The following is a 17,210-nucleotide window of genomic DNA, read 5'->3' as shown; positions in this document are numbered from 1 at the left end:
TACTAGGGATCAATTGACAGGGGTTCACAATTTATCTAGTTCTGGCAATAAGGTAGAATTTGTGCTGTTTTTCTTGTTAGATGAAGTTGTGCCTGTGAGATCACACTAATAAACTTTGGAGATCCTCCAAAGCCCTCCTCTGCTCTGACTGAAGGAGATGGAGCTGAACCTTTTCTCACTGAATTACAGAGCACACTTCTTCCCAAACCATAGCAACAGGGGGAATCCCCACTTCTCCAAGTGATTTCCCCCACCCAGGCAAACTGATGACTGTTTATGCACACCAAGAAACTCCAGATTAATGGAGTCTACACTGCTATCCAGATGTTATTTTTTACTTTCTTAATTAAGAAAGTGTTGTTTTTGAAAAGGGAGATGATGCGAACCTTCTATGTGTAATCTGGGAAGGTCAGATTCATACATGCAAAATCATCACAGTGCTGTAGTCATGATGGAAAAGACATGTATGAACCCACACAATATACACTAGCACTACATGTTTCCAACAGGAGCTAGGCTGACAGTGAAGAATTTGAAATTGTCAGAATTTCTATTCCTTGGCTCAATCATCAACCAATACGGAGACTGAAATCAATAAATCAGAAGGAGACTGGGACTGGAAAGTGTAGCCATGAAGGAACTAAAAAAGATCCTTAGGTGTAAGTGCCACTGGAGACCAAGATCAAGATAATTTATACTGTAGTATTTCCCCATTGCTATACATGGATGAGAAAGCTGAAGGAGTCTGAAAGGAAGGAAATCGACTCAATTTTATTTATTTATTTGATTTTAAGACTACCCTCCCCTGTGCACAGGGCTCAGGTTGGTGTACATAATATCAATAAATACATTCATGAATCAGGCATAAATCAATTTAAGAGTCAAAACAATTAAAACAGTAATAAAACTAAACTATTTCAGAATGGCATTTTAAGGACACTTTATGTCTTTTCCCATAATGGGAGGGGAGAGATGGAGGCCAACTGAAATGTGATCTTGTTTAACAGATACCATGGACTGCCCAAAAGACAGCTGAGTGGATTTTAGATTAAATCAAACCTGAATTCTCCCTAGAACCTAACTAAACTAAGGCTATCATCATTTGATCATATCATGGGAAGACATAACTAACTGAAGAAGACAATATTGCTAGGGAAAGCTGAAGGCAGCAGAATAAGAGGAAGACCCAATATAAGATGGCTTGACTCAATAAGGAAGCCACAGCCTTTAGTTTGAAAGACCTGAGCAATACTGTTAATGATTAATGATAGGTTGTTTTGGAGGTCATTAATTCAAAGGGTTGCCATAACTCAAAAGCAACTTGATAGCACGTAACACACACGCACACTGGTATGACGTTGTTACATTATCACAACTGTGATAAGCAATTTATAAAAGCTATGAGTCCTGCGCAGAACCTCATCTTCATGAGTGGCACTTGCTTCTTATATTCGAGTTTACTCACAAATAGGTTCCATTAAATCCAATGAGATTTACTCCCTCATAAACAGGAACAGGACAGCAGCTTTTGTTTCTTACAGCCAGACTAATGGTAAAGGTTTCTCAGTTTTGTGATTCCTGATGTCAGATTTGTGTTTATTTATCCTTTGGTGTAGGGTTTGTTCTGTTTGTCCTGTATTCTGCACAAGACCTAGAAACCTGTAGAACACTTCAACCTTCTAGGACATTCAAGTGACCTCAAAGTAGCAGTTTTACTGCAAAAGAACTTCAGGAACAGACTGGAAAGGGAAACTGCTGAACTACAAGTTATTATAACTCAGAACCTCCCCTGGGACTTAACAGGGATATTGGTTTCATATCTCATTACATATGCTAAACTCATTCAGTCCTTACATATCTATTCTGGTCAAAAAGGGCTACATATCATCTGTATTTTGGTGTATTTCTTTTTTTGAAAAGTATATTGGAACAGCGAATGTAATGTATGTAATGGAATAAATATTGGAATGTGTTCTCCTGACAACACAGCACCCCACCTCAAAGAAAAGGATGTTGTCAGCTAACTCCATGCTTCACAGGAGACAAACGGAACACAACAGAGTCTCAATTACTCTTAATGGTTAAGAAAGCTACTTTTACACATTAGTCTCCTACGCTAACGTATTTATTGCTCCACTGGTTTCTCCCCATAATTAAATACTATGACCTATAAACTTAGCTTATTACTATTTAGTGTTTTCATATGTCAAAAAATCTTCATTAAGTTGTATACTAATTTGCTGTTCACCATTTCTATGTATCTGAAAAACTGTGCCTGCACACGAAAGCTCATATCTTAATAATAAACTTTTGTTGGTCTTAAAGGTGCCACTGGGATAAATATTTGTTCTTTCCATAACTGTGACTCACAAAAGCTTATACTCCACAAACATTTTTGTTAGTTTTCAAGATGCTCTTGGATTCTTGCTCTTTTCTACTGTGCCCGGGTATTAAAGATGGCTTTTGGGGCACAACGCGCGCGCACAAACCCGGCACCAATTACATTCTCCCACAAACAGGACCGCACGCATTTTTCCACAGAGAGGCTCTTCCCTCAGCCAGCCTCTCCCCCCCGATTCGCCGGCGCGAGCTCCCCCTGGCGGCCGAGCCAGCCTCCCTTCCCACAATGCCCGTTTAGGCTGCTCCACCGCGGCTGCCTCGGCTTCAAAATGGCGCAGACGATATTCGAGGCTTTGGAAGGTAGATATCGGGTAGTCGGGCGGGTTGAGGCCCAATGCGCGAGAGCTGAGGCGCGACAATCAGAGCCGTGGCTGTTCTGCGCCGGGTGCCTCCCCTCCCGCCGCTGCGGACGGGATAGGGGCTGAGAATGATCCGGGGCCGCCCCAGGGGCCGAGGGAGGGTTCCCAGAACAGCCGGTGAGGCGGGCAGCAGCCTTCTGTCACCAGCCCGGCTGCAAGGCGCGCCTTTTTGCCTTGCTGATAGTCTTTTTAGGCGACAGACCGGGGCTTATAGATCCTCCTGGAAGGCTTCCCCCAACCCTAAGGAGAGCTACCCGCCAAGTCTCCATTGACTCGGCCATCGTTGTTGGCTCCTCTTGTCCTACTAGGGGGTTTGAGGCAGGATGCTAAAAAGAGGAGATTTCATCAATCATACCTTTAGTTGGCCATGGCAAGCTCAGACCTAGCCCTTGTTTAAATGCAGTTTTGACAGGTGTTCTCAGTCCCAGGTGTGTGTTTGCATTATAGCATTAGGTGAGAAGTTATGCATTTGGCGGTGCTGGGTGATCGAAAAAAAAAGAAGGAAAGGGGGGGGGGTTAGGAATATGGCCCTGCATGTCCTGAGGGTGAATTCCTGCCCATTCCTTTAGAGTCCAGTCGCACTTTAAGTACTAACAACTTATTCTTATGTATATTTTGGTGAATCAGAACCCCTATTTTTCACATCTATTGAGTCTATTAGGTTGATGTTTTTATAAACACATTTTTCCCCTGAAAGTTTATACTGGAATAAATCCTGTTAGTCTTAAAGGTAACTGGTTTTACTTTGCTGCTACAAACATGTGGAAATATTAATTCCTTAGTAAATTAGTCTGCTGCCCCCTCCCATTTTAAGGTATACAAGTCAGATTTTGTGCTCTTTGTCATTCAAATACCCATATTTAAAAATGGTTATGGATTAAGATAAGTGTTATAATATCATCTGAAAGTTCCCTATGATGGGCTGAAGATTGTTAGCTTATCTGAAAGAAAACCCAACTGAATATGAAAACCAATCTTGCAGCACTTTGAAGACTACCAGTTATACTGAACACAACGTGACTTGGTTTGGGATAAACATGCAAAGGGCCAGTCAGGATGTGCTTTGTAAGTCGTTAATGCAAAGTTGTGATAAGTTGCCATCTTGAAATGTGTATCCTGACTTGTGTATCTCCTTATCATAGTTATGTGCAGGACTGTTTGTGATGGGGAAGAATTCTGCCACATGGTCGCATCAATTTTATTATGTGTTCTATAGCTGTGCTAACACATGCTTTTGTTAAGCTAGGACATTAGGACCCCACCTTTAAAGTGCTCCCCATTATGATCTCTAATACAGGGCATTAATGCTCTGTTGGTCCAAGAGAATGAATCGTAAGTGGTAAATAAGTTGGGATCTCTTACGAAAACATCTTTTGGTGTAAGAATGGTTGATTTAGAATATTCTTATTATACAAAGCCCTTCATCAGGGAGAATACTAAGATACCTGATTTGGTCAAGAATTGGTAGTGTCACTGCAGATCTTCCCCCTTTCTACTATTTTTCTTGAACATTGCTGATAATAGGATATGGGATACAGATATTCCAGAGGACAAGCAAGAACTTCTGGTTTTAGTTTGTGATTAACATTCAAATGATCACTAAATTTGGACTCAAGAACATGTTTTCCCCAATTCAGAATGAATAGTGATTTGTTCTCCCCTAACAAAAGTTTATATATTTATAATTTTTCTATAACCACTTTTCCTTATTTCTCAACGTATTTTACAATAAAACAAAGCTGACCAGAAACTTCACATATTAAAACAAACGCAATTAAAGACCTTTAGGATGAGTCTGCCATAGAAAACATTTTTGTTCTGGCAACTGGAGATCTGACCTCCTTTATAGTGAGAAAATGGAGCAAACCTTGTGAGGATATTAAGGTCCATCCAGGCTTATGTGGGTAGAGGTGGTCCTTTAAGTATTAGGGACTCAGACCGTAAAGGACTTTAAATGTCAAACCCAGACTTTGATCACTTTAAATTAGATCTGGAAGCTTAATTTAAGATAATTGTCTGGTTTATTTTATTAAGCCACTAGGAATAAGGCCTGTTGTGGAAAAAAATACAACAGGTTCTAGAAAGAGGCTCGGGTGAGTGCCCCCCACCCTTGCTGTCTTCCCTCCCACCCACGTGAAGGCATTATCCCCCCCCCCCCTCAAGGGGAGAAGCAAGGTTGGTTGCCTTTTACTGACAGAATCAGCTTGGCTGGCTAACAGCAGCCACTTGGATGAGACACAGGAGTGGAGTCAACTAATGAGTTTTTCCTCAAAGGCCCAAATAGGACTTGAAAGGGTTTCACTTGCTGCTTTTTACTGAGAGAAACAATGTTAGTTGCCTAGCAGCAGCCACTGCTAGCCGTTTCCCCAGAGGGCCAATCCTCATCTGTCCTGAGGCCAGTAGTGGGTGGGGGAGAGCAGATTCAGCCAATGTGACACAAGAACAGTTGATTGATGGTTTGATGGGCCAAAGGTTGATGCACAGTCTCAACCAATGAGGGTGCTCTGTTTTGCCTTTTATTATATAAAGGATGCATTATACGCTATACTACGAAGAGTAAAATCCTCTACACTCTTCCTAAGCGGTCTGTTTTGATTGAAAACATGCTTACTGTTTTCACCCAAAGAAATTGGTCAAATATGTTTCTTTTCCATTTTTTTGTGTGCTAGTGGACTTGTGTAAAAGAACTGTTACACTTTCTTTAATGAACTTGGTAGAGTCTTGCTTGTGTATAAAGAAACAGATAATTAAATATTTACTTCAGGTTTTTTGCCATCAAATCGCTTCTGACTTATGGCCACTCTGTAGGGTTTTTAAGGCAAGAGACATCCAGAGGTGGTTTACCATTGCCTGCCTCCATGTTGTGACCCTGGTATTCCATGGAGGTTTCTCATTGAAATACTAACCAGGGCTGACAAAGTACTATAGGGATAAATATTTTGAACAAGCGGATGATTCAGATAAAGCAGAATCTTTGACCTCAAGAATTTCTTCAAATATATGTCCTGTAGTATCCAACAATACTGTAATTAAGTTTATAAGCATTTATTTTTGCCAGCATTACAACGTTATGCTGCCATTTCACCTCTCTGAAGTATTTACAGCTCTGGCATTCTCAGATATATGTTCTGGATTGCTTTTTGATGGATGAAGTGCAACATCGAGAAAGGGAAAGAAGTGGTTCTTTTAGTGGAGGATTTTTACATTTTCCACCCTTGGGGTCAACAAGCCTCCCTCCAGCACCTGTTGAGGATCTTAGGACATGTGTGTAGTCAGCAGTGGATGCTAAGTCTTGCTGTTGCTGCAGCCGTGCAGAATTTGACCTAGGACACAACACTTTCTGTTGATTGCATGTTGCAAGGGAAGGTTGTGATATCAAGGTATTCTGCTTTGCTACAGTTTTCAGGTCCATCAACACAGCAGCCATTGACAAGATAAAGTACCTGATTCTAGTGAAACTTCAAAATTGGTGTAATGGTAACAGAAACAGCACTGGAATGGTTTGTCTTTTCTACCTTATGGAGAAAAGGCTGTATCCTGTGACCATGCTGCTTTTCTACTTGTGTTCCCACCATTATTTTAAAGGCTGTATGATGCAAGCTATGGCACAAGGGTGAGGAATAAGTCATCAAAGAGAGGCTGGCATGGAAGCTTTGACCACCTATGAGCATCAACTAGGCCTCAGTAATGACTTCTGGAATACTTGCCTACCCCTCCACTTGTAAGTAGAGATTGTCCACCAAAACAGTCTCTGGTTCTTAACTAGGCCTGAAGCTAGAATGGAATGGGCCAAGGTCAGATGAGTAATCCAAGGAGCGCTACTGTTGCTCTGCCACTGTCCTTTATAACCTTACTCAAAGGCATGTTTGAAGCCTTCCTGTACATGGTCACAATATTTTAATCTGAAAAGGATTCCTTAATAGAGAAGGTATTAGTGCCTCCTTTAATGCCCTTGGGGAAAAACACCTTTGGATAATGAAATGTTAATGATTTTCTTTAGAAGCTCCTTCATCTTATTCTGGCAAATACGTTGTAAATACTATCCAGGCAAGTCAAGGAACAAGGGAGTGGCAAATACTACCACTACAAAAAGTGGTTTGTGTTAGTGTTTGGCGTTCGCAACATGCAGCAGCCTGTTTAGCCTGAGTTTGTCAGCGTTTGAGAGCTCAGAAGAGTTGGCTATGGTCAGTACTTGGATGGGAAACCTCCAGGGAAAACGGGTTGCTATGCAGGAGGAGACAATTCTGTTTTCTTGCCTCGAATGCCCCATGGTTAGGGTGTCATGAGATTGTTGAGACTCGATGGCACCTTCTTCACAACACTTCCCCCCACCATCCCCCCAAAATTATTTGGGTGCCATCAGAAGAGCATAAATCCCAAGCACATTAATTAGGAACCAAGTCTCATGGAACCCAGTGAGAGTGATGAGAACTGTAAGGTTGTTTAAAGCCTACTGTAGCAATCAATCCAGAGGAATTAGCTGTGTTATTCTATTGCTGCAAAATAGTAGAGTTCAGTAGCATCTTTAGGACTAACAAATTTTATTGTAGGATAAACCTTTGAGAAACACACCTCTCTTCATGATGAAGACAGCTGTGTTTCTCGAAAGCTTATACTATAATAAAATTTGTCTTAAAAATGCTATTGGACTCTTTGGTACTTTGTAGTAATCAAGATATGTATATATGACTTTCTCTGGATTGCTTTCACAATTAGTCTGAAGACTTAAGGGAAAATTCAAACACTACAAAGTCCATGAGGACTTTGTGTCAGATTAATTCTGGGAGTTCTGTAGGTCTCTGGTGTTTACAGGACTGATTCAGAGCTGGACCTCAGGGAGAGAGGGGGGTTAAGCCTCCCCATCCATGCTGTTTTCGTGGCCTGAAATGACTCCAGGGAGCTGCTATGTACTCCATTGGGTAAACTTACATGTAGTCTTCAACTTAGTACATGAAGGTTTCCCCTGTGAGGCAAATAGTGACTTTCTGGGGTTGTTTCAGTTCAAGACAATGGAAGGGGGAGTATTTAAGCCCCCCCTTTCTATGTATGATTGATTCCAGTCTCAATTGGGTATATTCACATATAGAAAACGTGAACTCTGAGCACTCATCTGATCCACAGTCCTTACAACAGTCACAATTTCTTTGTGATGTATAAACTGGCCCCCACTGGAACTATGTGAGTAAGAAGAGAAAATTGGGTCCAGAGAGTCATAAATCACAAAGCTAACTTCTCCCATGTTTTGGGAATATTGGAGATAGTGCAGTGGTTGTTTGCCCATCTTATTATTTGCTCACTACAGTGTCATGAGGTTTTCACAGTAGCTGTATGTGTTTGGAATACTGTTATGGAACAGCATTTGGGAATAAGAGTGGCAAGCAATGAGGTAAATAGAGAAAAAGTTCAGGGTGATTTCAAACAGTCCTGAAAGTAAAGTTGTAATTGTGGATTGTACAAACTTAAGTAGGGCTTAGAGCAAAGTTGGAGTTCAGTAGCACCTTTATGACCAACAGTTTTATTGAGAATGTAAGCTTTTATGTGCTAAAAGCACACTTCATCAGACTTACATTCTGAATAAACCACTTCGTTGGTCTTAAAGGTGCTCCTGGACTCCAACTGTTCTGTTGCTTCAGACCAACACAGCTGCCCACCTGGATCTATGTACGTAGGTAGGGGTTGGACATGCAATGAAGTGGTCACATGATTGTTTTGCACCTGCCAAATCCAAGGAATCTAAGTGGGATTGCTTTGCAAAGCTAAAACCCACTCTAGTGGTAGCAGCACTGTTTTTGAACATGCAGTTTGCAGGCATTTCACAGTGCCAGTGGCACTGAAGAAGTCCAAGGTAGCATTTAAAAACTATCTCAATCCATACAGATACTGTGGAAACCTCTCAGTTTTCTCATCAGCGCATTGCATTTCAGGACTCTGGAATATTCTAGCTCTTCTGGACCCAGCTTCTTGTCAGCAACTCTAGTGTCTGTTTAGTTTACCTCTCTGGTAGTGAAGTCCCACATCTGTAATTATGTGAATGGTATGATAAGAATGGTATTTTTCCATGCAAAGTTGCAGCTTGCCCTAGTATTGTTTTATTTATTTATTTAGAAGTAGGTGCTTATCTTGCATCGTGGTTGCTGTGGTTGGTGGCAAAGACTCACTGCAATTCTAGCATTTTCTTTTGATTGTAAAAACGGGGGGTTTAACCAGACATGCACATTTCCTAGGGTTGCCAAGTCCAATTCAAGAAATATCTGGGGACTTTGGGGGTGGAGCCAGGAAACTTCGGGGGTGGAGTCAGGAGACATTGGGGTGGAGCCAAGATCCAGGCTGTGACAAGCATAATTGACCTCCAAAGGGAGTTCTGGCCATCACATTTAAAGGGACAGCACACCTTTTCAATTCCTTCCTTCCATAGGAAATCATGAAGGATAGGGGCACCTCCTTTTGGGGCTCATAGAATTGGACCCCCTGGTCCCATCATTTTGAAACTTGGGGGGTATTTGTGTGAGAGGCACTAGATGCTATACTGAAAATTTGGTGCATCTACCCCAAAATACAGCCCCCCCAGATACCCGTGGATCAATTCTCCATGATTTTCTACGGGAAGAAATCGCCATAGGGAATAACAGAGTTTCCAGCAGACATTTCCCTCCCCTCCCCTCCCCCCGCTTTCTGACGACCCTGAAGCGGGGGGAGGGTCTCTAAACCGGGGGATCCCCTGCCCCCACCTGGGGATTGGCAACCCTAACATTTCCATAGCTCCTAGCTTTTTTTTTTTTGCTCCCCCCACCCTCCCCAGACTAAATTATTAGATGTGCAGAGGCCCAGTTCAGACTAAGACCTAGGTGTGAAGGGTTTAATCCCTGGATTGCATCATTTTCCTACTATTTGCCCCATTATGTGTGTGTGATTGTGTGTGTAAAGTGCTGCCAAGTTGCATTCAACTCACAGTGACCCAGCAAAGGACATTCAGAGCAAGTGTGTATGCCTTCCTCTGCAGAGTCTTCCTTGGTGGTCTCCCTTCCAAGTACTGACCCTGCTTGGCTGTACTGGCACTATGGTGTGTGGCTAAGAGTGGGTATTGGACAAGTATGATGGTCCATTGTAGAACCAATGTTCCCTCTAAGCTATGGGGTCCTGTGAGCAAAAATTCTACCTTATGAGCTACTGGCATTAAAATTGTGAGCTACTGCATAAATTAGTGAGCTACTGGTATTAAAGTTGTGAGCTACTGCATACATTAGTTTGCTCTGTGGCCATCTTTCCTGAGCTAAGACAAAAATGTGTGAGCTGGAGGCCAAAAAACTGAGCTAACTCACACTAACTCAGCTTAGAGGGAACACTGTAGAACAGATGAGAGCTTAATAGAGAAGTAAAGAGGGATTGCCTTGTGCTTTGCAAAATAATGTGTATATGATATGTTTAGTGCAATTATATTTTACAGCGATTTACAGTTTTGAGTAAATGAACGCAATTGCAATTATATAGTTAAATCTCAACACACGAAACTGCTTTATGTTCAGACTATTGGTCCATTATCGTCAGCATTGTCTACTCTGACCGGCAGTGGATAGAGGTCTCAGCTAGAGGTCTTTCACATCATCTTTTTCCTGGTCATTTTAACTGGAGATGCTGGAAGTGAAACCTGGGACCTTTGTTACCCAAACTAGACCCAAAGAAGGGCAAATTAGCTTTAAAAGGGTTTCAGAAAGAAATAATGCAGGATCTTGGTCTGTGTATGCCAGGGTAGATCTCAGTAGGAGTACCCCACAATAAAATTATGAAGAAAGAGAGTGAAGAAGAAGATTGCAGATTTATACCCTGCCCTTCTCTCTGAATCAGAGACTCAGAACGGCTTACAATCTCCTATATCTTCTCCCCCCACAACAGACACCCTGTGAGGTGGGTGGGGCTGAGAGGGCTCTCACAGCAGCTGTTCTTTCAAGGACAACTCCTGCGGGAGCTATGACGAACCCAAGGCCAAAGTAGAGGAGTGGGGAATCAAACCCAGTTCTCTCAGATAAGAGTAGGGTTGCCAAGTCCAACCCCAGAAATATCTGGGGACTTTGGGGGTGGAGCCAGGAGACTTTGGGGGTGGAGCCAGGAGACACTGGGGTGGAGCTTGGGGGAGGGGGGGAAATGGCGCCAGGGAGTGGGATGGCTGCGCAGCTGTGGTGTGTGGGATGGCTGTGGGACCTGCGGTGGGAGCTGTGGGAGCCGGGCGGCTGTGCAGCTGCGGTGGGCGGGGAGGGTGCGGTGGGACGGTCTCGCCTGCTCCGCTTGTCTCCTGGCTCCGCTTGTCTCCTGGCCGTCGTGCCGCCCCCTCCCCGCCCACCGCAGCTGCTCCTCCGAGATGGGCTCAGGCTGAGCCCATCTCGGAAGAGCAGCTGGGGGGGCGGGGGGGGGGCGGCAGTGGCGCGGCGGCCTCGCCGGCTCCGCTCCGCCTCTGGGGTGGAATGGGAGGGTGGAGGCAGCCTGGGGGCGTGGCGAGCTGTGAGTCCGGGTCCTAGAAGGGCCCGGATTCACAGCTCGCCATGCTCCTGGCCTGCCTCCGCCCTCCCCTGGTTTTGCCTGCGCTGCTGCCTCTTGGCTGCTCCTCCGAGATGGGCTCAGCCTGGGCCCATCTCGGAGGAGCAGCTGCGGTGGGCGGGGAGGGGGCGGGGGCGGCGGCGGCCTCGCCCGCTCCGAGATGGGGCGGCTCTCCATGCTCCCCAGCACCGTTTCCCCCCTCCCCCCGCTTCCGTTTTTTTGGGGAGCGGGGGAAGAGGGTGGAAATTCTGGGGTCCCAAGCCAGGGCGGGAGGGTTGGGAAGCCTAGATAAGTGATGGTCTTTTTATGGGGAAGAGTCCCACAGATGAACATGGGAACCCATTTTCCCAAGAACCTGATTAGTCCAAGATGTGAATTTTAAATCTCACTGGCTGGTTTAAAGTTAGCTGCTGTCAAACTTTGGTGGGAGAAAGTGATGAGAATACTTCAATTAGACTATTGTGAGCCAAATCTAGCTCCTGAAACAGGATGGAGTGTAAATTAACAACTTGAGTGCCCTTCTTGATTGAGTAAAAGAAAAGGGGGAAAGGTGAAGCAGTTGTTGGTTAATGAAATAGCAGCTTCTTTGGGCTGGGTAGTCACCTTCGGAATATGACAGGATATTCAAAGATTGTTACTGGGAATAAAGTCTTATTGTTATTGAGAACCCTGAGGTGGAGGAGATTGCACTTAATTAGTTTGTAATGCTAGCATACCCTATCTATTTCCTTGGCTTTCATGTCTGTACCCAGGTACTTTTATGAGACTCGCCAGGTTTCAGGTCCCCTGGCACTTAGGCTCTAAAAGGTGGTGCCTCTTAATTAAATCCAAAATAAGCTTGGGACCCCACTAAACAAAAAGCTCTCAATTGGAGGAGGGAGTAGGGCCCTCACGGAAAGCAGATGTTCTACCACTGAGGCACAGCCCCAATTCCTCAAACAACCTCCTTTGCCTCTCTAACCTCTTGTGGATGTTTCAGAAAGCAGCCCCTCCCTACCACTGCCATTTCTCTGTCCTTTCAGGAATGGATAATCAGACTGTGCTGGCTGTGCAGTCCTTACTAGATGGCCAAGGAGCAGTGGCAGATCCATCAGCACAAAGTGTTAACACATCTACCACCATCCAGTCCATGGGTGAGTCCTTGTTTGTATTTGAAAGCCGGAAAGGAGAAGGAGCTAGGCTCCCCATTAGTTGCCTTATTGATGTATTCATTTTATTTATGGATTTGTTGCCTGTTGCAGTGTTGATCAGTATCACATTACTAGAGCCCTGTGAGATGAAGATACTTATGTACCTCCCTCAAAGGAATGAAATCTTATTTTGCTCTTCTAGCCCATTCCACAGATACTTTCCCAGTAATATACACCAAGTGACTTAGGGTCAGTGTTATGAGAGTTGCATCTACTTGCTGTATAGGAAAATGGCAAAATGAATTTTCCTTTACAGCAACCCAGAGTGAACATTTGAAAAGAAAAATCTAAAAATGATGTTGCTATAAGGAAGTCATAATTAGATATATGTGAAACAAAATTATCTCTTAGTGTTCTATAGAGTAAAAAGCATCAGCTGATTGCCATTTTAAAATAAAATATAAGCAAACACTTCCAAGTTGCTGTTTCTTCCCATAACAAGAATGATTGTGGTATTTATGAACTGTTTTCTCTTAAACTGCACTTTGCTGCGTGCATGTTATATTCTTTTTGGATGTGATGCTCATTTGTGATGGAGATCGTATGCATCTGATTATGGAGAAAGGGCCTTTTGTGAGAAAGCACCACCTAGCCCTCAAAACCATTACAACCCTGGGTGAACATATGGGAAGTACAATATCAACTAGACTGTTCAAAGGGAATAAGAAAGAAGCATGTTACTTTTCACTGAAAGTCATATGAGTTGCCATAACAGGAAATATTGTTTATTCCTTTTGTGGTTCCTTATAGCAGGGGTGGCCAACGGTAGCTCTCCAGATGTTTTTGTCTACAACTCCCATCAGCCCCAGCCAGCATGGCCAATGGCTGGGGCTGATGGGAGTTGTAGGCAAAAAACATCTGGAGAGCTACCGTTGACCACCCCTGCATAGCACTGCCTATAAAATGGCAGACAGGGAGGGGACTGGAAAGCTCTTCTGCTTGCAGGAGGCTTTGTACAGTTGTCTTGCTTTTTAGAACTGGTTTATCCTTTGGCTTTGGCTTCTTGCACCCAAAGCATAAAGGGAAATGTGTGTCTCCAGATATGTAGAGGACAAGCGGTGGTGTATATTGACCATGTGTGTGTTAGTGTTCAAAATATGCTTTTCTTCATCACAACTTAGATGTATAGGCAAAAAAAATATAGTCCCATGATTGCCAGGTACAGCATGAATTGGGCTTCTAACAGGGACTGCTATCAGGTGTTACCATTCATTAGGTTCTTCCTAAAACTTCCTGTTCTGGTCAAGGAGCCATTTTTAAATTTTTCTTTTGTTGAAACTCCTAGGGCGTTTTTGCACTTACCTTAAGCCGGAGCGACGTCCCTCTTCACCGCGCAGCGTCTGCACGGTTTTCGCACTAATTGCTCCGGAGCACCTGGAAGAGCTGCAAAGTCCCGCGGCTTTTGCGGCGCAAATGTAAACCGCCAAAAACCGGTTTACATTTGCGCCGCAAAAGCCGCGGGACTTTGCGGCTCTTCCAGGTGCTCCGGAGCAATTAGTGCGAAAACCGTGCAGACGCTGCGCGGTGAAGAGGGACGTCGCTCCGGCTTAAGGTAAGTGCGAAAACACCCCTAGTTATTCTCAAATTCTACTCAAAAGGATTTTAGGGCTAGATCAGTCATTTTTAATTTTTTTTTTAATTTTCCTGACTGCAGATGATGAGGATGTGTTCCTTTGCGGGAAATGTAAGAAGCAGTTCAACTCGCTGCCTGCATTCATGACCCATAAGCGGGAGCAGTGTCAAGGCAATACCCCCTCCCTGGCTACAGTCTCGCTGGCCACCAACAGTGTATATACTCCATCCATTACATCCGTGCAGCAGGCTCAGACCACCAACAGACAGGTAGATATGCCTATTAAGGATAAGATCCTTATCCTAACTCAGTTTGGTTTTATTGCTTAATCAACAAGGATATCACAGTGCTCAGGTAAAATGCAACAGTAATACAGATTTCCTACTTATAACAGAAACATAATTCAGTTGCATGAGACAGTCTGGACAATTCATTAAGTGAGTTCCCACAAAGCCCCTTCTGACTTTCTGGGTAACTAAAACAGGTTTAGCAGTTTTATATATCAGATCACTTGTAAGGCCGAGGCATGTGTTGTTGCCACAGGAGCTAGATTTCTAGGGTTGCCAAGTCCAATTCAAGAAATATCTGGGGACTTGGGGGGTGAAGCCAGGAGACATTGGGGTGGAGCCAGGAACAAGGGTGTGACAAGTATAACTGAACTCCAAGGGAGTGCTGGCCAGCACATTTAAAGGGACAGCACACCTTTTACAATGCCTTCCTTTCATAGGAAATAATGAAGGATAGGGGCACCTTCTTTTGGGGCTCGTAGAATTGGACCCCCTGGTCCAATCGTTTAGAAACTTGGGGGGGTATTTTGGGGAGAGGCACTAGATGCTATACTGAAATTTTGGTGCCTCTCTCTCAAAAACAGCCCCCCAGAGCCCCTGATACCTGCGGATCAATTCCCCATTATTCCCTATGGGAATCATTCTCCATAGGGAATAACAGAGTGCCCAGTGGACATTTCCCTCCCTACCCCCCGCTTTCTGATGACCCTAAAGTGGGGGGAGGGCCTCCAAACCTGGGGATTGGCAACCCTTTCTCTCTCACACACACACTTACTGGGTCTGGTTCCTCTACAATGACATCTGAAAAGAACAGAGAACCAGTTTGGTGTAGTGGTTAAGTGTGTGGATTCTGTCGGTGCGGGAGTTAGCAGAGTGAGCTTGGTGACCTGCCCGACACAGGGCTCCAGGAAAGAAATCAGCCAGACACCTGCAACTAGTGCCAAAATAGTGTATTTACAGATACATACAATAAGTGCTCACTAGTGCAGTCCAATACCTTACTCCAACAGACAAAATGCTCCGCCTACACACCAACTCTCAAAGAGAGACCTGTGTGGTCCACACACAGTCTTCTTATAGTCCTACTAGCCAATCCTGGCTGTGCACTGTCATGCTGACTCAGCAGGTTTCTTCTCTTGGCTTCTGCCGGCTCAAACCGGCCTGCTGATAAGGTCATTGTGACCTAGCATGCCTGCTAGATCACCAGCTGTCAAAACATAGCTGTCAGACTGGGTTTACATAGATTCATTACACCAACAGATTCTTATCTGGAAGAACTGGGTTTGATTCTCCACTCCTCCACTTGCACCTGCTGTAATGGTCTTGGGTTAGCCATTAGCTCTGGCAGAGGTTGTCCTTGAAAGGTAGGGTTGCCAAGTCCAACCCCAGAAATATCTGGGGACTTTGGGGGTGGAGCCAGGAGACACTGGGGTGGAGCTACGGAGGAAGGGGGGGGAAACGGCACCGGGGAGCGTGGCGAGCCGCCCCGTCTTGGAGCGGGCAACGCCGCTGCGCAGCTGCCGCCTCTTCTCCGCTCGCCTGAGCCCATCTCGGAGGAGCAGCCACGGCGAGCGGAGAAGAGGCGGCAGCAGCGCGGCGGCCTCGCCCGCTCCGCCTCTGGGGTGGAATCGGAGGGGGGGGTGGAGGCGGGCCGGGGGTGTGGCGAGCTGCGAGTCCAGGTCCTAGAAGGGCCTGGATTTGCGGCTCGCCATGCTCCTGGCCTGCCTCGCCCTCCCCTTCTCTGGTTTTGCCTGCGCTGCTCTTGGCTGCTCCTCCGAGATGGGCTCAGCCTGGGCCCATCTCGGAGGAGCAGCTGCGGTGGGCGGGGAGGGGGCGGCAGCAGCGCGGCGGCCTCGCTCGCTCCAGGATCGGGCAGCTCGCCATGCTCCCCGGCGCCGTTTCCCCCCTCCCCCCGCTTCCGTTTTTTTTGGGGAGCGGGGGAAGAGGGTGGAAATCCTGGGGTCCCCTGCCAGGGCGGGAGGGTTGGGAAGCCTATTGAAAGGGCAGCTGCTGTGAGAGCCCTCTCAGCCCCACTCACCTCACAGGATGTCTGTTGTGGGGGGAGAAGATATAGGAGATTGTAAGCTGCTCTGAGTCTCTGATTCAGAGAGAAGGGCAGGGTATAAATCTGCAATTCTTCTTCTACTCTGCTCTCTCTCTCTCACACACACACTCTTAATTGCTCTGAAACGAAAGCAAAACAAATGGAGGGACTGTGCTGCTGACCCTTCCCCATGAAGTACTAACTGCTTCCTGTTCTTATTTAAAGGCACACACACACAAACACACATACATTTTGAAACGGGACCAGTTTGCAGGTTTCTAAACCTGCCAGAGATCTAGAGGTGCATGGTGGCTGTGGGGGTGGGGCTTCCCCTGCCGGCCAGCTGACTGGGGGCGGGGAGAAGCCTGTAAAACCGGGGGATCCCCTGCTGGGACATGGGGATTGGGAAGCCTATTAAGTCTTCAGTCCTGAATTAGTCACTTCTACAGTTTACCTCTACATCAGAACCAGTCAAGAACAGTTTGTATTTCTCTTTTGAACGAGTGTTGTGAACCCGTTTAAGATTGTGGCTTGCCCCTCAGTCAAGGGCAAAGTAGACATTCAGGGTTTTAAAGAGATGGGTCTGTGTTCCCTGTAGCCATACAGCAGCTGTAGGGAATGGCTTTTAAAAAATAAAAAAGAGCCTCAAATGGTTCGAAATGTTATTTTCTGCACAGAAATAGCATGGGAGGGGAGTTAGTTCCTGATTTTTTTCTTTTCCACATGTGTATGTGGGGCAGCAAAAATTGGTAAATAACTCTCCCCTCCCCCAGCAATGTCTTAGCACAGGAAAATGGCTAGGGGGAAGCAGGAGCCTTTTCCCTCCCC

The 17,210-nt window shown here is 45.2% G+C and overlaps 1 protein-coding gene across 2 annotated transcripts in view; it reads left to right on the top strand.

Moving 5' to 3' along the window:
- The first annotated feature begins 2,568 nt into the window (after positions 1-2,568).
- The window catches only part of ZNF341 (zinc finger protein 341), a 34,786-nt gene continuing 20,144 nt past the window's right edge, over positions 2,569-17,210 (top strand). For both annotated transcript variants that reach the window (XM_060230988.1, XM_060230987.1), the window contains exons 1-3: positions 2,569-2,700; positions 12,311-12,421; positions 14,133-14,320. In XM_060230988.1, the coding sequence (XP_060086971.1) occupies positions 2,670-2,700; positions 12,311-12,421; positions 14,133-14,320 (330 nt within the window). In that variant the 5' untranslated portion in view covers positions 2,569-2,669. The remainder of the gene's footprint in view (positions 2,701-12,310; positions 12,422-14,132; positions 14,321-17,210) is intronic.

This window comes from Heteronotia binoei, chromosome 2 (assembly GCF_032191835.1).
Source record: "Heteronotia binoei isolate CCM8104 ecotype False Entrance Well chromosome 2, APGP_CSIRO_Hbin_v1, whole genome shotgun sequence".
In the NCBI taxonomy this organism is placed as follows: Eukaryota; Metazoa; Chordata; class Lepidosauria; order Squamata; family Gekkonidae; genus Heteronotia; species Heteronotia binoei.
The sequence above is the reverse complement of the archived record's forward strand: the minus strand, read 5'-3'. Positions and strand labels throughout refer to the sequence as shown.